The sequence below is a fragment of the Scardinius erythrophthalmus genome (assembly GCF_964197995.2).
Source record: "Scardinius erythrophthalmus genome assembly, chromosome: 12".
Classification (NCBI taxonomy): domain Eukaryota; kingdom Metazoa; phylum Chordata; class Actinopteri; order Cypriniformes; family Leuciscidae; genus Scardinius; species Scardinius erythrophthalmus.
This window is the reverse complement of record NC_138232.1, coordinates 1,741,856-1,767,412: the sequence shown is the minus strand read 5'-3', so window position 1 is coordinate 1,767,412 and position 25,557 is coordinate 1,741,856. Positions and strand designations below refer to the sequence as shown.

Sequence of the window (25,557 nt, the reverse complement as noted above, 5' to 3'; positions counted from 1 at the left end):
AAACAACAAAATAAAAAGAGAAAAGCACTCACTGCTCTTTAAAAGCTGTAATAAGGATTAATTATATTTAATTTATATAAATATGTCTGCTTGAAAGAATAAAGAATGAATACTACATATATCATGCATTGAAAAAAAAGACTAGGCTATTTCTTTAGGAGAAGTGGTTTTATTTAATTTTAAGATGTTTTTTGTATTTCACAGCAGTTAAAAATGTGTCTGTATTGCATGTTCAAACTTTACAAATTATTCATATTAACAGGTTAATAGTGTTTTGGGAGTAGGCTATATAATGGGTTTGGAAATTTTAGAGAAATTCTAAATGAATGCATTACAATTTAAATTCGATTTTAGTCGACTAAATATACTGTAGATTTAGTCGACTAAAATGTTATTGTATTTTCGTCGACTAAAACTAGACTAAAACTAAAACAATTCAGATGACTAAAATATGACTAAAACTAAATAGCATTTTAGTCAAAAGACTATGACTAAAACTAAATCAAAATTTGCTGTCAAAATTAACACTGTTCTTTAGGGTCTAAATTAAAAGTTTGTAATATACTTTAATTAAAAATTCTCATTAGTATTGTAAGAAAACACTAATTTTACCTGGTCAAAAACAGCTCTGTTTTCAGCACGCCGTTTCAGTGCATGTGTCTTTAAATGATAATGAGCTTTGCTGACCCCGCCCCTCTGCTCTGTGCGTACACCGTTTCTACACACAATTACACAATAACCACGCGTTGTTCATTATAAACGTGGGATTATGAAATATATTGAGAATGTCGTACATAGAAAACATGCCGTAATGTACCCTGAGAGTAAACCTTAGACGCATTCATCGTGAAGCCTGCAGCAAGGCTTGCAAATTTCGCAAAGATTAATATAAATACTAATATAAAGGTTAATAAAACATTACACTCACATCTTCTGGAGGTTCAGCGGGAACACGTTGGTACCGATCCGTTTTTTCTCGTTTGTAAAGCTGTCTGGTGTGAAATGATTCACACACAGACGATCGTGGGGAATCCCCGTGAGGGAATCCCCAAGTCAATCCTTTGGGCATATCGCTTCAAAAACAAAACTCAGCCACTGCATCTTCAACGGCTCGGATTTAGGAACATCCAAATGACTGCTGTGTTCCTTATTGCATCTAAGAACAGAACACCACAATCGCTTAGATGCCATTCTACTCCAGCATAACAACAATGGCGGACTACTATGACGGCTGTCACAGCTTGCTCAGGGCGGGTCTTGTGTTGAAACACGGCTGTCAATCACAATAGCGGGAGGGGCGTTGGATATTATGTTTAGTTTATGTTTAGTTTATTTGTTTACAGGGGCAATGCACATTAATAAACATAAATGTAAACGTGCCAGAATTAGCCCAAAAGGCTATTTTTCATCTGTAGACCCTTGACAGAATGTTAAAAAGTCACCCTAAAAACAGAGACAGAGCATCACACATATACAGTACACATTATATGAAAAAAAAAATAAAAAAATAATAATAATAATAATTAATAATAATAATAATAATAATTAAAAAAAAATTAACATGAGAGAAAGGAAAGAGAGAAAGATGGAAACAGAAGAGAGCAACATAGCGTAGAACAATTAGTACAAAGTCTATTGTCAAGAATACAATACTAATGTTGACAGTGCTGAGTTGTTAGTAACCATTTTTTAAGATGAGACTGAAAAGAGCCAAAAGCATGTAATCGTCTAATTGTTGATGTTTTTATCATTATGACGTCACAATATCGAACGGCTTGATTTCAGAGAGGGTCAAACATATAAGGAGATTAAAACAAAACCACTGGATGGATTTTTATCATGATAGGATGGTTGTGTACAGGCACTGCCAACAGACATTTCAGTGCAATCAACTTGTAAAAGTGCATGTACCATTATATGACCCCTTTAAAGAAATTATTAGTCTTTTTTGTTTTGTTTTTATTATCTATATATACACTACCAGTCAAAGCTTTTAATCAGTAAGAATTTTAATGTTTTTAAAAGAAGTCTCTTCTGCTCACCAAGGCTGCATTTATTTGTTTAAATATGTATTTTTATATTTTTATAAAATATAATCATATATTTTTTATAAAATATCAAGTTTTTTTTGTATTTTATCCTGTAAATTCTATGTTTAATACATTTGCAGTAAAGTCATTTTTCTTTTGCCCAACTTTGGTAATACAAATATACAGTTTCGTCATGCCAATAATATATATTATTTAAAATGAGCTAGAAAAAGCAAATCAGATGCAAACTCTTCCAGCGTTCCAGTTTCAGACCTAACTGGTGTTTTAAAGGTGCAGTGTGTAATATTCAGGAGGATCTGTTGACAGAAATGCAATATCATATACATATGTTTTCAGTGGTGTATAAATACCTTACATAATGAACCGTTATGTTTTTATTAGCTTACATCGACATTTATTAGCCCTTACATCGACATGTTTCTACGGTGGCCCTGAACGGACAAACGCGTTTTGTCACTATGTTGTTCTTCGTGCAAAGAAGCTCGCTAAAGTCAGCGGATAAAACACTGACACAATGATGAACAAGTAACAATAACATGAAACTAATTTCTTAATTCATCTTTGTAACGAAACTTCATTGTTTAACTGGCTACTCTCTGCTGTCTCAGACGATGACATCACTTCCTGTCGGCCACCGTAACTTCTGTTCGTTGCAGTTCGCAACCTCACCACTAGATGCCGCTAAAACTTACACACTGCACCTTTAACTCAGAAAACCTCATGCGTTGGTTCACACACTCACTCACCAGTCTGAGGTCACAATCTCCCAGTATGAGGCTGAAGTCATTGAGATCCTTCATGAGGGTGTTCAACACCTCAGTGATGCGTTTCCTGTGCTGGACACTCACTTCCTGTAGCCGGGAAAACTCCGCCTCCAAACACATGAGATCCGACTGAGAGGAAGACAGAGAATTACTCCCCAAATATTGTAATGGAAATTTTACATTTAGATGTGTTCTTTTACATTTAGGTGTGTGCAACTTGTGTTAATGTTGAACATTTGTTTGTACTTATAAGCATTTAAAGAAATATAATCATATAGGCTTGCAGGGGCAAAATGTTCTGGGTAGCAAAGAGACTATGAGTACTCAAAGTGACCTATTGTGTACTTCAAGTGTGAAAAGTATGTGCGCAGCTTTGATGAAAATAGAGATAGGCAAAATGTGTGAAATCGAGCAGCAGCTAATTTCCAGGAAACTTTTGCAGACTTGATATTGTTCTGTCTAGATAGAATTTATGTTAGAAGAGATCTCGAACAAGACGTGTTGCCTTTTAAGGTAAACCAAGGCGATCTTTTGAGACAGACCAGGATGTGTTAAGGGTATATAAGCTTGGCAAAAAGGAGAAGTCAGCGCCTTCTCATATCAGACTCTGACTGATGTGTGAACAGCCAGTTTCTTGCAAGAAATAAAGATCTTTATAACTTTTGAAATCTCCAGCTGTCTTCCAATTATTATTTAAAGTTGAGAAAAGAATTTCCACAACAAATGGCGACGAGGATTGGGAATCGCAAAGCTGATGACCTCCGTGGACGAAGCAATTGATTGAACATCCCAAAGACAAGAAGTCTCTGGCTCCGATACCCCAACGCTAAAAATGCAAGGGACGGGAGAATTGTAGACACCACGGCAGGCCTAGGTGGACGCGATCCCGAATAAAGAACCAAGCTGCAAAAGCACGGTGAGAGAAAATTATTTACGTGGTAAATAAGAAAATTATTTGCGTATTGAATATTTTTCCTAAAAGGGTCAGGATTTTTGGAATAAGCCTGAAAGTAATTTCCAAAAGGATTAGAGATATTAGGTGGTATTAAAGTCACTAACTTATAATTGTTATAGGAAAGGCAGAGGAAGCCAGAAAAACTTTACTAAACTCTGTTTCTAATTCTTCCGAGGAAATGAGATGCATGAAAACCCGCCTGGCTGAGGACGACCGCTGTCCGGCTCCCTACTCCCCCTACCAACCACCACCAGCAGTGGCCCTCCACGAACCACAAAGACAACCAGGAGCAATGGGAAGTCAAGATCCTGAGGAAGACAAAGAAGAAGAGGGAACGAGTCTGCAAGCAAGCCCACCAAAACACCCATATCGAAGCTTGCTAGGTTCGATCACCCTGCCCTCTGCTCCTCCAGACTACACTCCTCTATCCGCAAAATTCGTAAATGTTCACCAACCCAAAGAGAAGCACAGGCCAGACAATCAAAGATAAGTACGTATGAAGAATATCTGAAAACTGTTTTTCTGGACGGTCTGGACCCTGAAATAGGAAAAAAGGTCAAAACGTCTTGTGTGGGGTACCACCAAGCGCGGCTGGAAGAAATCCGACGACACGCAACACATCAACAAAGGCTGCTGAGAGACCAAGCCAAGAACAAACAGAAAAAGACTGACAAAGACACTCAACTGGCTCTGCTGAAGATGGGGTGGAAGAGGACGTGGAATGGGTGACCAACCCGCAATGGACCCTGAAGTTTGTTATAATTGTGGGCGAAAAGGACACTGGAGAAATGACTGTCTGGATCCTCCAAAGAACAGAGGATTCCAACAGCCACCAGAGCCACAAGGAGATTGAAAGAAGGAGGGGGAGGGGAGCGACGGTGAAGGGTCTGACTCCCAGGTGGTAAATATGTCTAATCTTATCTCTTTTTCTGCTCCTTGCAATGAAGAAAATGTGCTTGCTGTTTCTTGCAATGAAGAAAATATGCTTGCTGACACTGAACTTTTGGTATAAAGCATTTGCAAAATTACCAATGATTGACATTAGTGTCGAGGGAAAGAAAGTTAAGTTTCTAAATTAACAGTGGAGTGAAGAACTCAGTAATTAAAAATGAACAATTGCCTGATTTAACTGTATTATCTGGAAAATGGACAACCTCCAGAAGTGCCACAGGGCATCTGGTAAAGGAACCATATACAGCAGATTTGTCTTGTCAGATTGGTGATCACTCATTTTCTAATGCTTTTCTTGTAACTACTACCTGTCCTTGTAATCTTCTGGGAAGAGATTTGATGTGTAAACTAAAGCTGAATTTGTATTGTGATGACAGTGGCCTCACTGCTGATATGAGCATGGTGCGAATGCCAACTGAAACATTAAATGTTTTTGAATGGAGCACTCCTCAGTGTGGTCTGCAAAACAAAGACACAAATAGGATGCCTCCTGACCATGATTTCATGGAAGAAAGTGATTTGCATTGCACATGTCATGTTAGCAATGAGCCAGATGAAATTTTTGCTGAAAAATGGTCTGAACTAGAGATTGAGGAACTAAAAACCTCAGAGTTAATTTGGTCAGATAAATGGTGTGCTGTGAAGGTTGAATTGACTGATAGCCAAGCATCACTGTATGATGTGGAGGGGGCCGTCCCTCACATCTTTTTAGCTAAACCACAGACTGCAGAGTGGAGAGAATGGGGCTTTTTGTGAAACAGTGTGACTAAAAGATTGGTGGCTGACAAAATGTGTGGCCATCTGAGAGCACAGGGTTTTACAAACAGTCACTATAAGAGAAAATATTAAGGGAATCAGAACTGTTAAAGTGATGAATAAATAGTACTATATGAATTGCACGTGTTTAAATATTATACTTTTTATATGAAGGCGTCTAGAATTTGTATCCCGTTATCCCTGGGAGACAGTGTGGAAAAACGGTTTTGATCTATGAGATTCTAAGAGTCAATGGTTTACTGTATGTTTAACTAAGATAAATTTCTGTGCATTGTGCATATGAGAATGAGATTGGGTGACCAACTTTAAATATAAATTGTGGGTTGACAAAAATATTGGTCACTCCATTTCATTTAAAAGGTAATTTTCTAGATTCAATAGAAACAATGTTTTCTAATTATAAACATTTGAAATCACATGCTGTCATCATCAGCGAGATAGAAATGTTTTTTATTTTTGTCCATGGATCAAAGATTGTGTGAAGATTTCCAAATCTTCTTTTAAATAGCTTATGAGCAACAAAAAAAGGTTGGAAAATTGAAATTGTGCAAAGAACGACAAATTGCATTTGAGAAATTAAAACGGATTCTCTCAACTGCAATTGTAGGTCTATACGATTTCTATTTAAAGTGTTTAATCTATTTGATTTTGAAAAGTTAGGTTTACGTTCACTGTGTTAAACTTGAACACATGACTACTGCATCGGACAACTGAGAATTGATATCGTAACGTTCAGACACTGTCGCAAGGGGAATGCCACAGTGTGTCTACGTTCAGTAGTTTCTGTCGTCGTCGAACTTTGTTACCGTTCATATTTGGTGGTATTCCACTCCTAATATATGTTCCCCATTCAGTTCATAAACTGCTAAGGCAGACAAGAATGAATGAATGAATGAACGAATGAATCTCTGGCCAGAGAAGGGTGTGTGGAGTGTGTGAAAGTGAGTGTGTAAATTATGGTGTTCAGAGACATAAATGATGTCAATCAAAACAGCTGTATCTAAACAGGTTAAAATATGACCCAACAGGGAAGAAAATATACCCAACAAAATAACAACCATGGATGATTTTGGCTAACTATCCTGAGCTGGGTTATTGTTGTGGCAGAAATAAACAATGCCACACGCGCAGCGTATAACTTTGGGAAGGCAGAGAGCAAGCAAGCTTGCCCTGTCCACCCCATATTTAACTTTTTACAGGATGTCATGATGGATCTCATCGAACAGAACTGATTCTGTTCCAAATGTATAAAGTATTGTCTTGTCACTGTTTGACATGAAATTTTACAGGTCTCATCAAAAAGGATGACAGGTCGGATAAGCAGATGAGTCCGGCGACATGATACATGATGTTGTAATTAACAAAAATACTTAAGGTCTCCATTCACAGGTGAAAGCAGCCAGGAAATGGTTCACTCCACAAACAAGGTTCCCATCTGGGGTGCAGTGACACCTCCGTCCAAGCATCTCGACTTAAACTACACCAACCAGCCTCAGCAACCCCAAACGCCGACACCAACGACAACGCAAAGCGTAAAGTGAGGGACAAAGGAAGTGCTAGTAACTTTTCCTCCCTTGCCAACGTGGGATAAGCCCATTGCAACGTTTCGCAAAGAATCACCCTGGTGAAGATGGAACGTCCATGGGGCAACGAGATGATCAACACATCTGGAGGAAGATGTGGACCAACTAATGGTTCAAGCTTAGCATAATAATTAATTGTGTGTTATGTTAATTGATGTTTTTATTCAGTTCAATCAAACTGTGCGACTGAGAATTGATATAGATCTAATGATTTGAACAATTACTTAATTAATAGGTACATTCAGGTACTCGTAAATTAAGAAGAGGAAAATGTCTTAATTCTGTAGAGTATAAGGACTCTAAATAGGTACATTACTGTAAAGAAAAAAATAATCTAGGGACTATTTTTTGAGGAAAACTTAAGGGGTTAGAACCCTAATTCAGATATCATAGATGCTAAAAAATGAATAGTAGTAATAGTTGTTCTCTAATAAGAGAAGTTACTTTGCTGGACTAGGTCCGAATAGATAATTGGGTAAACTTCTATAGCGATTAATTAATGACTACATTAAATATTTTTTAGGTGTTTCCATTTGTTAAAATAGCAAAAGAAAAACTTTCAAAAGGAGATTGATTTTGGGAAACATATTTAATTTCTGGATTATTATTAGTTAAAGAAGTTACCAGTGTGATTATTGAAATGTTCCTTTCATGTATTGTCTAATGTCTGTATCTGATATCTGAGAGGTGACTGCGGGTCTAGTCTATCTAGGAATACAGTAACAGTGCTTGCTTATTTAGCCCGGCTTCCAGAAATGAAATATGGATTTGCTTTGTTGAGAAAGGTCTTCAACGTATTAGATGAAAATATGAGCACAAAGTTAAAACCTAGACCAAGAACAATGTAACTCAAACATGTTAAATTTAAACTAAAATGAATCTAAACAGTTAATTTTAAAAGACATTTCAGTGAAATAGAATATTTGCTCATAAAGCAAAATTCTAAAAAGCTTTCTTAATTCAGAATGAAGTTACAGATTTAATGATCTGGATCAATGGATCCATTATGAGCTATTCCGCATTGCAAACAAATAGAGGCAGGACATGTTATGTCCATCAGTTAATTCTGGGAAAAATAGGATGGTAGGAAGATAGGTAATTAAAGATTAAATGGCACATCAGCAGCTAAAGCTATTATCATGGCAAGAGCTTGGGTTAATTTTAAAGTAATGACATTGTTTGAAACAAAATAATACAATTATTGACATTTGTGTTAAAGATAAAAATGAAAAGATTATATTATTTTTTTGGTTAGATTTTATTACACAAATCCTTAAATAGATCTGACTAAGTAAAACAATCGCCTCCTTGAAATAAAAGCTAGCAAAATAAGGTTAAGAAAAATGGTTAATCAGCAGTATCAGCCTGTTAAAGGCCTAATAGATCAATGTGATTCAAAATTTAGCTTGATTCAAAGTTAAAAGGCAATGTACTATGGTATGATTAGTTTTTTTTTGAAAATAGAATTAGATTGCTAGAATTAGAATGTTGGGAAGAAGATGAAGTTGAGGTTACAGTGACTGAAGATGAGGTATATGAGAACGAGAGCGAACATGAGTTTGACTAAGAAATTAAATGACCATGGGAAAAATTTACCTGTTGTAAATTACTATGATTATAGGAGAAGTAAATGTCAAAATTTGTGTGTATGTTCTTTGAATGAACATGGGGTGGATTGTAATGGAAATTTTACATTTAGATGTGTTCTTTTACATTTAGGTGTGTGCAACTTGTGTTAATGTTGAACATTTGTTTGTACTTATAAGCATTTAAAGAAATATAATCATATAGGCTTGCAGGGGCAAAATGTTCTGGGTAGCAAAGAGACTATGAGTACTCAAAGTGACCTATTGTGTACTTCAAGTGTGAAAAGTATGTGCGCAGCTTTGATGAAAATAGAGATAGGCAAAATGTGTGAAATCGAGCAGCAGCTAATTTCCAGGAAACTTTTGCAGACTTGATATTGTTCTGTCTAGATAGAATTTATGTTAGAAGAGATCTCGAACAAGACGTGTTGCCTTTTAAGGTAAACCAAGGCGATCTTTTGAGACAGACCAGGATGTGTTAAGGGTATATAAGCTTGGCAAAAAGGAGAAGTCAGCGCCTTCTCATATCAGACTCTGACTGATGTGTGAACAGCCAGTTTCTTGCAAGAAATAAAGATCTTTATAACTTTTGAAATCTCCAGCTGTCTTCCAATTATTATTTAAAGTTGAGAAAAGAATTTCCACAACAATATAAACATTCACTGTGTGTGTGTGTTTGTGATGGGTAGGTTTAGGGGTCGGGTTAGTGTGTGGGTGTGTGTGTGTGGGTGGGTGTGATGGGTAGGTTTAGGGGTCGGGTTAGTGTGTGTGTGTGTGTGTGTGTGTGTGTGTGTGTGTGTGATGGGTAGGTTTAGGGGTCGGGTTAGTGTGTGTGTGTGTGTGTGTGTGTGTGTGTTTGTGTGTGTGTGTGATGGGTAGGTTTAGGGGTCGGGTTAGTGTGTGTGTGTGTGTGTGATGGGTAGGTTTAGGGGTCGGGTTAGTGTGTGTGTGTGTGTGTGATGGGTAGGTTTAGGGGTTGGGTTTGTGTGTGTGTGTGTGTGTGTGTAAGTAGACTAAAGGTATTGGATCACTGGCGATATAATTACATTAAAATAGAATCTTTTGTAACATTATAAATGTCACTTTTGATCAATTTAATTCATCCTTGCTGAATAAAAGTATTAATTTCTTTTTTTAAATCCCAAACTTTTGAATGGTAGTGTGTATTTGAGAAACAGGCAGCCAATCAGAATCCATCCTGCTTTAAGAGCTCGAGCGTTTAAAGCGACAGACGACAAACTGCAGTCTGCTGGTGTGGTCGCTAATATACTGTAGTTATCGTTTTTAGGGCCAATGCAGCACCAGGCAAGTGTGTTTCGCTTGTTTCAGCCTGACGCAGTTTTCATTTTCACGCCCTGCACCATGTTGTTTAAATAGCAAATGTATTTGTGCCCATCTGTGGCCCATGGGCTGCTGGTCTGAGAACGAGGTGTGTGTTCTGGCGCATTGTTGAGGCATTGCTATTTTGAGGAACTGAAACAGACTGAGCCGTTGACCAACTGAAACCTGTTTGAAAAAAGTCAATGACGCCATATATTTTTTTTTTATATATATTTAAAAAGCATGTTAGTAATATGCACCTATAAGCGGGTCCACAACGCGCGTGCACTTTGCTTATTACACACACACACACACACACACACACACACACACACACACACACACACACACACACACACACACAGATAAAACACACCCATTACTCATTAAGAGAAAAGGGACGACCCTTTTAGACCATGCGCCGGGAGCGCCGACCATTTTCCCCATCGTTATCCTAGCAAAAGTGGATTCGGACACAACCTAAGTGCGCTTGCTAAGTCTAAGCGCTTTAGACCATGTGCTTAGATCGTTAAGATAGGGCCCCTTAGAGTGAACGAGTCTTAAGAGATTAGTTTTAAGAGATTGTGTTTGCAGTGTTTGTCGTACGGTTTTGTGCGACAGCTCCTCGGTGAGTTGTCGGTTCTGAAGGCTCATGTCTTCGTTCTCCTGAATCTTCATGTCGTAGTTCAGAGCGAGTTCCTCCAGCGCCTGCAGAACCTCCTTCACCTCGGCCTTCGAACTCTCACTCTCAGCCTGCAGTCGAGTCAGCTCACACTGCACACGCTCACGGTCCCCACGCGACGAGGCCAGCAGCTGCACACACACAAACACACACACACACACATACAGACAGACACACATACACACACACACAAACACACACACACACACACACACACACACACACACACACACACACACACACACACACACACACACACACACACACACACACACACACACACAGCAAGAAAAGACAGTTTTTTTCTGCTGACCTATTTTACACAAGACTGAAATCATCCTCTATGCTGTTTTATCTTTATGAATTACATCTTTATGCAGTGGGCATTTTGGGAATATCCCAGCTCAGCTAACAGGGAACGTTCTCAGAGCTTTGGATAACGTTCTGGCAAGGTTCTTCCAGTAACATTAATAGAACGCTCGTTCTGCTCTGCTAACAAAAAATGTTTTGCTGATGTTCTCTGAATGTTACTTTAGAATGTTCTCTGAACGTTACTTCTGAATGTTCTCTGAATGTTACTTTAGAATGTTCTCTGAATGTTACTTTTGAATGTTCTCTGAACGTTACTTTTGAATGTTCTCTGAATGTTACTTTAGAATGTTCTCTGAACGTTACTTCTGAATGTTCTCTGAACGTTACTTTTGAATGTTCTCTGAATGTTACTTTTGAATGTTCTCTGAACGTTACTTTTGAATGTTCTCTGAACGTTACTGTTGAATGTTCTCTGGTTGTTACTTTTGAATGTTCTCTGAACGTTACTTTTGAATGTTCTCTGATCGTTACTTTTGAATGTTCTCTGATTGTTACTTTTGAATGTTCTCTGAACGTTACTTTTGAATGTTCTCTGATTGTTACTTTAGAATGTTCTCTGATCGTTACTTTTGAATTTTCTCTGAACGTTACTTTTGAATGTTCTCTGAACGTTACTTTTGAATGTTCTCTGATCGTTACTTTTGAATGTTCTCTGATCGTTACTTTAGAATGTTCTCTGATCGTTACTTTTGAATTTTCTCTGAACGTTACTTTTGAATGTTCTCTGATTGTTACTTTTGAATGTTCTCTGAACGTTACTTTTGAATGTTCTCTGATTGTTACTTTTGAATGTTCTCTGAACGTTACTTTTGAATGTTCTCTGAATGTTACTTTTGAATGTTCTCTGATTGTTACTTTAGAATGTTCTCTGAACGTTACTTTTGAATGTTCTCTGAATGTTACTTTTGAATGTTCTCTGAACGTTACTTTTGAATGTTCTCTGAACGTTACTTTTAAATGTTCTCTGAACGTTACTTTTGAATGTTCTCTGATTGTTACTTTTCGAATGTTCTCTGATTGTTACTTTTGAATGTTCTCTGAACGTTACTTTTGAATGTTCTCTGAACGTTACTTTTGAATGTTCTCTGAACGTTACTTTTGAATGTTCTCTGATTGTTACTTTTCGAATGTTCTCTGAACGTTACTGTTGAATGTTCTCTGAACGTTACTGTTGAATGTTCTCTGAACGTTACTTTAGAATGTTCTCTGATTGTTACTTTTCGAATGTTCTCTGAACGTTACTGTTGAATGTTCTCTGAACGTTACTGTTGAATGTTCTCTGAACGTTACTGTTGAATGTTCTCTGAACGTTACTGTTGAATGTTCTCTGAACGTTACTGTTGAATGTTCTCTGATTGTTACTTTTGAATGTTCTCTGAACGTTACTGTTGAATGTTCTCTGATTGTTACTTTTGAATGTTCTCTGAACATAACATTCACATACAAAATACTACTATTCATGCAATTGTGACGAAGTAGTTTGTCCCAAAGCTTGCCAATTATTCTGCTACAGACTCAAAAGTATGTATTTTTCTTCACAAAAACAGGGCATAGCATAAGTAGGCGTATGGGGACGCAGCAATAGTCAGTATAATGTCTTTTGGGGAGGATCATAATAAAGTGTCAGCAGATATTAAGCAGAGAGTCTACTAATACTCAGCTAGTTGACATGTAGTTGCAAAGTTATTTCTAGTTAGTAGAATGTCTAAAGTGGACTATCGAAATAAAGTGTAACCACAGTATGTAGCACATTATGTACAGAATGTAGTATTCCAGTATTTCAGTGCAAACAGTGGCTGAATGCTGCTCTATTTTTGCCATATAATGATGTGACAGGAATAGCAATTTTGGATTCAACAAATGTTTTTAACCTCTTCTTGATCCAGCATTTGCTCCTTCAGTTTTTCCACCAGCTGACACTGTAAATTAATCTCATCATCCTGTCAGAGAGAGAGAAAAAATCAGTCAGAGAGACAATATTTCCATGCATTGACTACAGGCTGTGTGAGTTTGTGTGTTTGTGAGTTTGTATGTCTGTGAGTTTGTGTGTTTGTGTGTCTGTAAGTCTGTGTGTTTGTGAGTTTCAGTTTGTCTGTCTGTGAGTTTGTGTGTTTGTTTGTGTGTCTGTTTGTGTGTCTGTCAGTTTGTTTGTCTGTGAGTTTGTGTGTCTGTAAGTCTGTGAGTTTCAGTTTGTCTGTCTGTGAGTTTGTGTGTTTGTTTGTGTGTCTGTTTGTGTGTCTGTCAGTTTGTTTGTCTGTGAGTTTGTGTGTCTGTAAGTCTGTGAGTTTCAGTTTGTCTGTCTGTGAGTTTGTGTGTCTATGAGTTTGTGTGTCTGTGTGTTTGTGAGTTTGTGTTTGTTTGTGTGTCTGTCAGTTTGTTTGTCTGTGAGTGTATGTTTGTTTGTCTGAGTTTGTGTGTCTGTGAGTGTATGTTTGTTTGTCTGAGTTTGTGTGTCTGAATTTGTGTCTGTGAGTGTTTGTTTGTCTGTGAGATTGTGTGTCTGTGAGTGTGTGTGTCTGAGTTTGTGTCTGTGAGTGTTTGTTTGTGTGTGTCTGTGAGTGTCTGTGAGTTTGTGTGTCTGAGTTTGTGTGTCTGTGAGTGTTTGTTTGTGTGTCTGTGAGTGTTTGTGAGTTTGTGTGTCTGTGAGTTTGTGTGTTTGTGAGTTTGTGTGTCTGTGAGATTGTGTGTTTGTTTGTCTGTGAGTGTGTATGTGTGTTCTGCTCGCACCTTGTCGTCCAGTTGTTTGTAGAGTTTGCGCATCTCTTCCTCATATTTGAGCTTGTGTTCCTCTGGGATTAACACACACACACTGATGCTCTGGTTGTCTTCACTGACATCAGACTCCTCAGCCATGAGATCCAGCGCTGACACACACTCCCCTGAAGCACAGTCAAATCATTATTTACTCGTACTACAGTAAAACTATAATACAAGTTTACAGGATCCTCCTCTTAAGCTTTACTTTACTTTACCCTTACACTACTTACTTCTAATGTGGAAGTACACTGGTACATTTTAGTACTTTTGTAGTACTTTTTTCTCATTACTGGGGTGATACCATGGTACATATTAATAAACGGTTTAACATTTATTTATTTAGCAGATACTTTAGTGAATGAATGTCAGGTATTTACGTGATACTCCAAAGTACTTCCAGGAGTACCATGGTACTGCCACGGTAAATGTCCAAAGAAAACATAAAATTGCTGTCTTATTTAAAATCATTACAAAGCAAGCATACTTTGGCAAAATTCTCCAATAGACTGAAAAAAATATTGTGATTTACTTTAAAATGATTTTTACTCAGAAATTGCTAGTATATAATAACAAAGAAACGGCAAGTAACACATTAAATTAAACATGAAATTTTGAATTAAAAAATCTGAAATAATATTTGCATGTAAAACATGCTTCAATAATCTTTGTTTTATATATTAAAATGTATTTATTTAGTTTAATTAATTAACTTATTATTTATTATTTATATTACAATTATTTTAAAATAAATCAATATGATCAAATATTTAAATAAAATATATATCTTTCAAATATTTAAAACTGATTTTACCACATTAAATGTATGATTAATTTATTTAATATTATTAAAATATATCAATGATCAAACAAATATTTAAATGTTTTAATTTATTTATTTAAAACTGATTTTACCATGGTGCATGTCAGCATTTTTTTTTGTTACAAAATGTACCATAATAAACTGACAACTTTTTAAAGGGTAATATATATTTAGTCACGCCAGTATTGTAAATATATCAGTATTGTCAAATAAATAGACTTTTTAAATATTTATTTTTTACAATTATTTTTACTTATTTAAAACTATGATTTTATCAAACCCCATGCATTACTAAGATAAATATGTCTGATGAATCTACCACCATGTTACCAGTCCAAATCAATCACGGTCTCGTAGAGAAATCAGGTGTGTGTGTGTGTGTGTGTGTGTGTGTGTGTGTGTTCTCACCGTCACGCCCACGGTTAAGCTCCGCCTCCAGCCTCTGGATGTTCTCCTTCAGGTTCTTGTTCTTCTCCTTCTCTTTCTCATATTTCCTCTTCCACTGTTCTGCTGTCAGCTCCAGGTTCACCGACGCCGTGTTCCTGATGGTCTTTGCGCTGAGAGAGATGGAGTGTCATTCTAAAAAAATTGGGTTATTTTTTCAACCCAATTCCTGGGTTGAGCCTTTTGGGTACATTTTTTGGATAATTTTTTCAGTGTTTGGGTAGTTTTTGTGTTACCCAAATCCTGGGTCAGATATAACAACCCAGGGGTTGAGTTAGTTATCACAGGCTTTTTGCAACCTCTTGTGGAGAGAGCAGTGCAGCTCCGTCAAATTTTAATTTTTTTATACCTAAAAATTCGTTATTGTTCTGTATATCATTTAATTTTATCCAAATCAACATTCAGGGGCATCAACCCATCGTTGATTTGAGTTTAAAGTTTGGATTTGAGTTTAACCTACACGAGTTTAAGTTAATCCGAAAACATTAATTCATGTATGAAGTAAAAAAAAAGCTAGAACTATAGTAAAAATAAAAAATGGTTTAAATCAGCCCATTATGCTGGGTTAAATAAACAACCCAATTTGTTGGGTAAAATTAACCCAACACGTGTTCTGTCCTATATTTACCCCGCCCTTGGGTTGAAAACAACCCAAATTGTAACATTTTAACCCAGTGTTTTTAGAGTGTGTGTTACCGTTGTCCGAACATCAGAGTGGATTTGGTCTCGGCGTCGTTGAAGGCTGAAGGGGAGCAGCAGATGAACATGGTGGTTCTGCAGTTTCCGCCCAGAGAATCCTGAAGGATCCGCGTCATCTTACTGTCCCGGTACGGCACGTGAGTCTTCTGCACCGACAGAGAGAACTTACTGAGTTTAAATGGGTTAAAGCTGACATATCATGCCCCTTTTCACAAGATGTAATATAAATCTATGGTGTCCCCTGAATGTGTCTGTGAAATTTCAGCTCAAATGTTATTTATTACAGCTGGTCAAATTTGCCCCTTTTTGGGTATGAGCAAAAACGTGCCGTTTTTGTGTGTGTCCCTTTAAATGCAAATGAGCTAGAGATGGCATGCTTTGCTCGAACTTTTGCCATTGCGTTAGAACTGGTCACTGGGTAAACCCAGCCCGATCTGCCGGAGATTTGATTTCGCCCTGGAGCTCAGGCTGGAAACCTGTACGTTCTTCTATCCTGCTTCCGTTAAATCAGCGCGGACCAATCACAAACTGGCGCGCTATTGGTGGGTTTAATCCAATCCAATTCCTTTTAACCCCTCGAAGATGCTCAGTGGCTTCTTTAGTTTAGCAAACAAATCGCTCGAGTGGGTGTAAATACACTCACTTTCATGTTTTTTTTTTCCCTGCCTGGAGTTTTTGCGTCGCTCTACAAAGTACGTCACCCGGATCGTTGGTCTGATTGGTTGAAGGACTATCCAATTGCGTAAAGAGTCATTTGAACTCACCAGAACACAGTTACTGGGTTTCACTTTTCACGTTTTCTGGGTTGGACGATGCAACAGGGACTCGATAATGGCACTTAAACACGGAAAAAGTCAGATATTTCCCCTTTAAGGCTATCCATCTGTTCCTCTGAAGGGAAGCGCAAGGCATCGGTTTGATATGCGATGCTGTGACTCACGGTGCCTTCGGCCAGAGCTGAGATGACGTTTCCCAGCGCTGACAGAGACTTGTTGATGTTCTTGGCTTCATCCAGGACCGATCCCTCCGCTCCCGTCTTACTCACCTGGAAAAATAACACTACACTTCAAATGTCTGGGGTCAGTATGAAGAAATTAATCGTTTTTATTAGGTAACGCTGCATTAAAAGTGACAGTAAAGACATTTATAATGTGAATTTCAAATAAATGCTGTTCTTTTGAACTTTCTATTCATCAAAGAATCCTGATGAATAAAATGTATCACAGTTTCCATAAAATATGAAGAAACAACACTGATAATAATCATAAATGTTTCTTGAGCAGCAAATCATCATATTATAATGATTTCTGGAGGATCATGTGACACTGAAGACTGGAGTAATGATGCTGAACATTCAGCTTTGATCACAGGAATAAATTACACTTTACTATATATTCACATAGAAAACAAATTATTGTAATAATATTTTTTACTGTATTTTTGATCAAATAAATGCAGCCTTGATGAGCAGAAAAGACTCTCTCTCTCTCTCTCTCTCTCTCTCTCTCTCTCTCTCTCTCTCTCTCTCTCTCTCTCTCTCTCTCTCTCTCTATATATATATATATATATAAAATTATTCAAGAGAATTTGAATAAGTGAATAATACACTAAAAAATTACTTTTCAAAGTTGTAAATAAATCAAAGATTACTGGAGTATGTTTTACAAAAAAAAAAAAACTATTTCAATACTTTCTACTTCAAATTTTCATGTTTAATTTAATGTGTTACTTGTCGTTTCTTTGTGATTAATTGTGAAATTTACTAGGAATTTTCCAAGTGAAAATTGTTTCTACATCAGATTTTTTCAGTGTGTGTTAAACACGTGCAAGTATAAACAGTGTGTATTGCACTTTTTTTATTGCACAGAGTTCTCAGATGTTTCTCCTAAAAGTTCTCAGCAGTAATAAAGACTCACTAGTTGTCCAGTAAGAGCTCAGATTATTTGATGAGAAATTATTGAGTTCACGTTGAGATCTCTTCTGAAACTCTGGCAGAGAGACACATGCGGGATTAACGCAATCTTTTTCTCCATTTAATCTCACTCTAGGAGTAACGTTTGAGACATTAATGAGATGTATTTCTGTCCTGCAGGAGGACACACACTCTCATGAGGCTATGAACGCACCTTCTCGCTGCCGGCCAGATCCACCAGGTAGAGTTTCCCACAGAGTTTCTGCTCCGTCTCCACGTGCTCCTGTTTGATGCTGATGAGGAATATGCTGTGACTCCTGGAACTGTGTTCATTCATATCTGACACACAACAGCACACCAGTCACAAAAAACATGTCTTCAACGTTCAAAACATCTGTTTTTTTCTTGGACGTTTAGGGAACATTCCATTTGATCATTCTTCAAACATTATGGGAATGTTACTTTTGAATGTTCTGAAACAAGTAGTTACATTTAAAAAATGTTACATTTCAGGTAAAAAGTGTTCCATGAATGATGGATAAGCAACATTTCTGTGATAACATTTTAAGAATCAGATCATTTTGAACGAACATTCTATTCTATTAATATTACTTATTACACAGCTCTGTGGAATACTTGATTCTGATTGGTCAATAGCGCCATCTAGCGTTATGTTATTCCCAGATAACAGCCGCTCAAAACAGAAACGCAGGCTCATCCGGGTTACATTTATGCATTTGGCAGATGCTTTTATCCAAAGTGACTTACATTGCATTCCACAGTACACATTTTACATTCTTATCAGTTTTTGCTTTCCCAGGGAATCAAACCCATGACCTTGGTGTTGCAAGCGCCAATGCTCTACTGTTTGAGCTCCAGGAAAGCTGTAGTCAGGAACGTTTTTTCTTCGTGAAAGTTTTGCGTTTGGTGAGCTAATAAAGCATTAAAACTCAGTCGAATCAATATTTTGTGTACAGTTTTTTCATTACGCCATCCAGTATCGTGGACTCGCTCTCTCGTTTCATTCAAACGCAGCGGCGGCCATTTTGTGTTTTGTACACTGTTGGATTATGAGATACAAACAGGCACGATTTTAAAACAGTTTAATCTGATATCAATATCTCTAATCTCCAGAATTATTTATGTGGTGAAATGCTGTGTAATAAGTGTTATGACTGTATACCGTATCTCTTAAATGTCCGTCTTGTTTGAACTTGCCGCTGAAACTGATCTCTCCGCAAAGCTTTGTGTTTAAACACCGGATAAAATATTTCAACTCAGATCAATATTTCGTGTCTAATTATTTACTTATGTGGCAAATAAGCGTGTAATAAGCATGATAATGTACATCCAGCCGGTTGTTATCTCAGAATAAACCCCCTTCAGGGGTGTGTGTGTGTGTGTGTTGTTATCTCAGAATAAACCCCCTTCAGGGGTGTGTGTGTGTGTGTGTTGTTATCTCAGAATAAACCCCCTTCAGGGGTGTGTGTGTGTGTGTGTTGTTATCTCAGAATAAACCCCCTTCAGGGGTGTGTGTGTGTGTGTGTTGTTATCTCAGAATAAACCCCTTCAGGCTGATGCAAGACCCCTTGCGTCGGGGTCCTCATCATCCTGTCGGGGGTTTATTCTGAGATAATAACACACACACACACACACACCTACCTGAAGGGGTTTATTCTGAGATAACAACCGGCTGGATGTACATTATCCCTTACTGAAAGAACGTTCCCTGATAGCTGGGACTTTATAGTGTGTCTGTAACCATCTTTACTTCTACATTTATACTTATGCATTTTGGCAGATGCTTTTATCCAGAGCGACTTGTATGGCATTGAAGGTTTAGATTTGATCGGTTCATGCATTCCCGGGGAATCGAGCCCTTGAGCCACAGTTTTAGCAATGATCTGTGATGTGCAGTAATCCTGGGGTTATTCTGAAAGTTAGGGTTAGAGAAACTGACTTGTAACAGCGACGTGACGATTGGCTTTTCCCTCGTCAATAACATCCATCACTTCATCAGGGCTGGAAACGAAACGTTCAGTACAACCCTGTACACACACACACACACACACACACACACACACACACACACACACACACACATTGTAAGACTAAACTCATTGGCACGTCTTTATCTAACAATACCAGATGTTATGATATATGATACATGATAGGATATGATGATACAATATATGATATATTTTACAATATTATGATACTATACACTACTTTATATTTTATGATATATGTAATGATACGATAAGATATATGAATATTATATAAAATATGAATAAATATATTTATAAATAATATAAAATATATCATATTGTAGATATAATACTGTATCATATATATGATTATATCATCTATGATATAATATGTGACAATATAATACAATATATGATATGAAATATCATATGAAGGGAAATAATATCTATCCTACACTACACTGTAAAAAAAAAAAAAAATTAAATCGTAAATAAAACATTATTAGAGCATGAAAATAAATTTCTTTGTAGTTGTTTGTGAAATTTAACAGCAATTTCTGAGTGAAAATAGTGCCTATATCAATTTATTTAGTGTATTTATTATATGTTTGCAGTTTTGAGTTCTGAGAGTTTTCATAGTGTAATAATCTTATTTATTTGAGAAGATGAAGGAAGATTTGCTTGCTCAAACATCAGTGATGTTCCCGGTTCCTGCATCTCGACAGAGAGAATCGGCTCACCTTCACATAGGGAACTCGGTTCTTGTCCTCGTGCACAGACAGGTTTGTCTTACTCACTGTGAGAGAGAGAGAGAGAGAGAGAGAGAGAGAGAGAGAGAGAGAGAGAGAGAGAGAGAGAGAGAGAGAGAGAGAGAGAGAGAGAGAGAGAGAGAACAAAGTAAATTCAGCCGTTTCAAACCCATGCAACTTTACACTGAAATCAAAGAGCATGTTTTACAAGATAATCCGATTTCAGTCTTTCTACTTCAAAGTTTCAATGTGTTACTTGCTGTTTCTTTGTAATTAATTGTGAAAATTGTTCCTAAACCAATTTTTTCAGTGCATTTCTTCTGTCGAACACAAACAATGTTTAGCATGATGAGGATTCGTACCTTGCAACACACCATGCAAATCATTAAAATAGCCGTGCATTTCAGTCTGCTTCACTCACACATCTCTCATAACTTCAGAAGAATTGTAATATACAGTGCAGAACTACCGTTTTGATATTTTTATGATGCTTTTAAGGCGTTAGGCTCTTAATTTATTGCATCACTCTTAGAAGAAAAGTTTCTATAAGCTTAAATGCTTCCGTCAGAGTTTGATATTTAGACACTTTGGGATCATTCTATGCATTTCGTTTTAATTCATCAATTTTGTTTTTAACACATTTTTAAAATTTTGATCACATTTCATGAATTAAACAGCTCGTAAACATACTTTATCACTAGAAAATTGTGATATCACAAGACATTTCTCCTTTCATAGAACATTTTTGGCAAAAAGGGTTCTTTAAAATTGAGTCTAGAACCCCATTTAGCCTTTTTTATCTAAGAGTGAGAGCATGAGCTTTCTGCTAAACATCTTCTCTTGTGTTCCTCAGAAGTCTGGGTTTGGAGTGACACGAGGCCGAGTAAATGATGACAGAATCTGTTCATTTTTAGCTGAATTATTCCTTTAATGAGCACATGCACATCCACAGAGAGGCCTTGAGTTTATGATGACAGTAACAAGCCTTTGAGACAGACGCGTCTCTAATCAGACTAACACACACACACACACACACACACACACACACACACGGCGAGTCATTCGAGTCGAGGCTGATATAAAACCGCATATGTGAACGTCAGTTTCCTTTAAATCAAATATAGATACAGCGAGACTGACGTCATCTCGCTTCATATTTCATCTTCTCAGCGCCTGTCGATCTTTATCTGTCTGTTTCATTACTCATCTCTCGCTCTCTCTCTCTCGCTCCTCTCTCTCTCTCTCTCTCTCTCTTCTCTCTCTCCTCTCTCTCTCTCGCTCCTCTCTCTCTCTCTCTCTCTCTCTTCTCTCTCTCTCTCTCTCTCTCTCTCTCTCTCTCTCTCTCTCTCTCTCTCTCTCTCTCTCTCTCTCTCTCTCTCTCGCTCCTCTCTCTCTCTCTCTCTCTCTCTCTCTCTCTCTCTCTCTCTCTCTCTCTCTCTCTCGCTCCTCTCTCTCTCTCTCTCTCTCTCGCTCCTCTCTCTCTCTCTCTCTCTCGCTCTCTGTCTCGCTCCTATCTCTCTCTCTCTCTCTCTCTCTCGCTCCTCTCTCTCTCTCTCTCTCTCTCTCTCTCTCGCTCCTCTCTCTCTCTCTCTCTCTCTCTCTCTCTCGCTCCTCTCTCTCTCTCTCTCTCTCTCTCTCGCTCCTCTCTCTCTCCCTCCTCTCTCTCTCCCTCCTCTCTCTCTCTCTCTCTCTCTCTCTCGCTCCTCTCTCTCTCTCTCTCTCTCTCTCGCTCCTCTCTCTCTCTCTCTCTCTCTCTCTCGCTCCTCTCTCTCTCTCTCTCTCTCTCTCTCGCTCCTCTCTCTCTCTCTCTCTCTCTCGCTCCTCTCTCTCTCTCTCTCGCTCCTCTCTCTCTCTCTCTCTCTCTCTCGCTCCTCTCTCTCTCTCTCTCACTCTCTCTCTCTCTCTCTCTCTCTCTCCCTCCTCTCTCTCTCCCTCCTCTCTCTCTCTCCCTCCCTCCCTCTCTCTCTCTCTCCCTCCCTCTCTCCCCCCCTCTCTCTCCCTCTCCCTCCCCCTTCTCCCCCCCACCCTCTCTCTCTCTCTCCTCTCTCTCTCTCTCCCTCCCTCTCCCCCCCCCTCTCTCTCCTCCATCTGTCCGCAGGTATCTTCCCAGATTGCTCGGTGACTCAGCATCTCAAACACAGACGAGCAGTTGTTCAGTTGTTGTCCCTCAGCCTGATCATGTATTCACACAGCAGATGTGAACACAAACGCTCTTATCTACGGCTCAAACGCTGAGATTTATGGGTTGCTGGTGTTTGACTGTTCAGGATTGATCGTTTTACGGGGGTTTTCAGCTAAATACACTAGCGTTCAAAAGTTTAGGGTCGGTAAGATTTCTTAATGTTTTTGAAAGAGTCTCTTCTGCTCTCTTTTATGTGATCAAAAATACAGTAAAAATTGTGAAATGTTATTAGAATTTAAATCATCTGTTTTCTATGTGAATATACAGTAAAGTGTAATTTATTCCTGTGATCAAAGCTGAATGTTCAGCATCATTACTCCAGTCTTCAGTGTCACATGATCCTTCAGAAATCACTCTGATATGATGATTAGCATTATCAATGCTGAAAATAGTTTATATTTTTGTGGAAACTGATGCATTTTATTTTTCAGGATTCTTTGATGAATAGAAAGTTCAAAAGAACAGCATTTATTTGAAATAGAATATTTTGATCAATTTAATGCATAGTAGCAGTTTCTTTCAAGAAGTAAAATCTTACTGACCTCAAACTTTTGAACGGTAATGTACATAAAAACGATCGTAAAATAAATGGTTAATTCCTCAGAGCACACTTTATATCCAGTTTAAATAGATTATACCTGCAGAATAAATGATATTAATGCATTTTAATTATAGCAAAGCCAGTGTTCGTCCTCTGCATGTATTTAGGTCGACCTAAGACAAAACACACACTGACTCACCGTCAAGTAGGTCACGGATCTTATCCATGTAGATTTCAAAGTAGGAAACCTTGAGAGAGAAACGAGATCGGCTAATGATGTGGAATTATCTGAACGCTTTTCATTTCTTCACTAGAAAACAACAGGATCTGCAAATGGCTTTTTAACTCGGCTGTCTTCGCACCTTAATGTGGAACTCCAGGTTTTCATCCATGATGTAAATGTGGTTAAAGATGTCTTCAGCAATCCTCGGGATAATTCCCCTTCCGTTAGGATCATGCAGCTTTCCCTGATGGAGAGAGCAATAAGCACATTTTAATGTGAAAACATCTGCTTTTGTGTTTCACAGAAGAAAGAAATCATGCGGGTTTGGAACGTGAATAGTTTCTTCAATAATGAGTAAACAGAGGCAGGTTTACCTCCATTGTGTAGGTTTTACCAGAGGATGTTTGTCCGTATGCAAAGATGGTGCCGTTGTAGCCGTCCAGAACATCTGTGGGCAAAAAGAGATATTTGGACAATTATTTACAGTATATACAGTACTGTGCAAAAGTCTTAGGCATGTTAATACCCCCCCCCCCCAAAAAAATGGTTTTAAGTCAGTTATTTCTATCTTTTGCTGTAGTGTGTCAGTAGGAAATATCAGTTTACATTTCCAAACTTTCTTTTTGCCATTAATTGTAATAATCCAGTGAGATTTGTGTATGCACAAGGAGTCTGACAGCAGCCGGTATGATCTGATCTCACCATCATCGAGTCCGTCTGTGATTACATGAAGAAACTGAAGAAACTGAGACAGACTAAATCCAGAAGAACTGCGGGAACGTCTCCGAGACGCTTGAAGAAACCTTCCTGCAAAGCTCCCTGAAGAACTATGCGCAAGTGTACCTGGACAAAAGCCGTTTTAAATGCAAAGGGTCGTTACAACATATCGATTTGAATTAGTTAATAGAAGTTAAATCATAAATAAATTCAATTTGTGATTTTATTTTTGAAAGCATTCTCACTTTACAGCATTTTAACACAGTGCCAGTACTTTTCACAGTACTGAAGCTTTGCAGGAAGGTTTCTTCAAGTGTCTCGGAGACGTTCCCGCAGTTCTTCTGGATTTAGTCTGTCTCAGTTTCTTCTGTTTCTTCATGTAATCACAGACGGACTCGATGATGGTGAGATCAGATCAGACCGGCTGTTGTCAGACTCCTTGTGCATACACAAATCTCACTGGATTATTACAATTAATGGCAAAAAGAATGTTTGGAAATGTAAACTGATATTTCCTACTGACACACTACAGCAAAAGATAGAAATAACTGACTTAAAACCATTTGGGGGGGGGGGGACTGTATTTTTGAAGAACTGATATCAATCTGTGACTCGCGTTCATACACACTCACCTTTAACGATCTGTTTGGCACAGGTGTTGTACACTTGCTCCTGTGTGCAGTTCGTTGGAAAGACTTTATCAAAAACATACGGCTTCCCCTGAAAGACACCGACACACACACTTATGAACAGACTGACGTGTGCAGGTTTATGATCAGACGTGTCAGTTTACTGTTTTTCTCAGTCACTTTGGTGCATTTCTCAAATCATCCTTAATATCTGCCAAGAAGTATGTGCATTCGTACAAACAGCAGCACACACTGGATCACCTGCAAAAGCCTGTAACTTACTCAAAATATTTAGTTCAAGTATTTATGTCAATGAACATATCAGTGCCATCAGAATGAAAAGTCCTTGTGTCATTGTTCACAAACAAGATAGTCTAAAATGCTTAGTCATGTTGTCAATAAAACACTGCACTCTGTGAGTATTCCCTGATGTAAACTATGGCAACAGTTTGGATGACAGTCACTGTATTGAAATGTAAAGCTGCGCTTCTTCTGTATGCCATATGATATATCCATTTCAAAAGTACAAATTTACACACTACTGTACGAGAGATTTAAAGAGACTGGATAGGATTCACAGTTACACTTTTACTAGTGATCTGACAAAAAAAAAACATTACAATATTATTGTGATATAGAAAAGAAAAAGAAATAGGGGCACAAAGGCGGAAATACAACATTAGAAAGGCAAACGCAGGAAAGACACTTAAAGCCACTGATAAAGATTGCCTCAACTCACATCATTGGCTTAGAGACAAGACGGATGGATGGATGGATGGATGGATGGATGGAAGGATGGATGGAAGGATAGATGGACGGATGGATGATATATAGAGGGATGGATGGATGGATGGA

At 37.9% G+C, this 25,557-nt stretch overlaps 1 protein-coding gene across 1 annotated transcript in view; it reads right to left on the bottom strand.

The window, feature by feature from the left end:
- Nucleotides 1-25,557, bottom strand: part of kif5ab (kinesin family member 5A, b) — a 50,194-nt gene that overhangs the window by 12,413 nt on the left and 12,224 nt on the right. The window contains exons 2-16 of the mRNA XM_081379689.1: nt 24,706-24,793; nt 23,731-23,804; nt 23,496-23,600; nt 23,333-23,381; nt 20,402-20,457; nt 19,634-19,721; nt 17,888-18,012; nt 16,702-16,806; nt 15,759-15,907; nt 14,966-15,175; nt 13,948-13,952; nt 13,769-13,830; nt 12,913-12,981; nt 10,594-10,800; nt 2,798-2,944 (exon numbers count right to left, since the gene is read on the bottom strand). Of these exons, the coding sequence (XP_081235815.1) occupies nt 2,798-2,944; nt 10,594-10,800; nt 12,913-12,981; nt 13,769-13,830; nt 13,948-13,952; nt 14,966-15,175; nt 15,759-15,907; nt 16,702-16,806; nt 17,888-18,012; nt 19,634-19,721; nt 20,402-20,457; nt 23,333-23,381; nt 23,496-23,600; nt 23,731-23,804; nt 24,706-24,793 (1,539 nt within the window). The remainder of the gene's footprint in view (nt 1-2,797; nt 2,945-10,593; nt 10,801-12,912; nt 12,982-13,768; nt 13,831-13,947; nt 13,953-14,965; nt 15,176-15,758; nt 15,908-16,701; nt 16,807-17,887; nt 18,013-19,633; nt 19,722-20,401; nt 20,458-23,332; nt 23,382-23,495; nt 23,601-23,730; nt 23,805-24,705; nt 24,794-25,557) is intronic.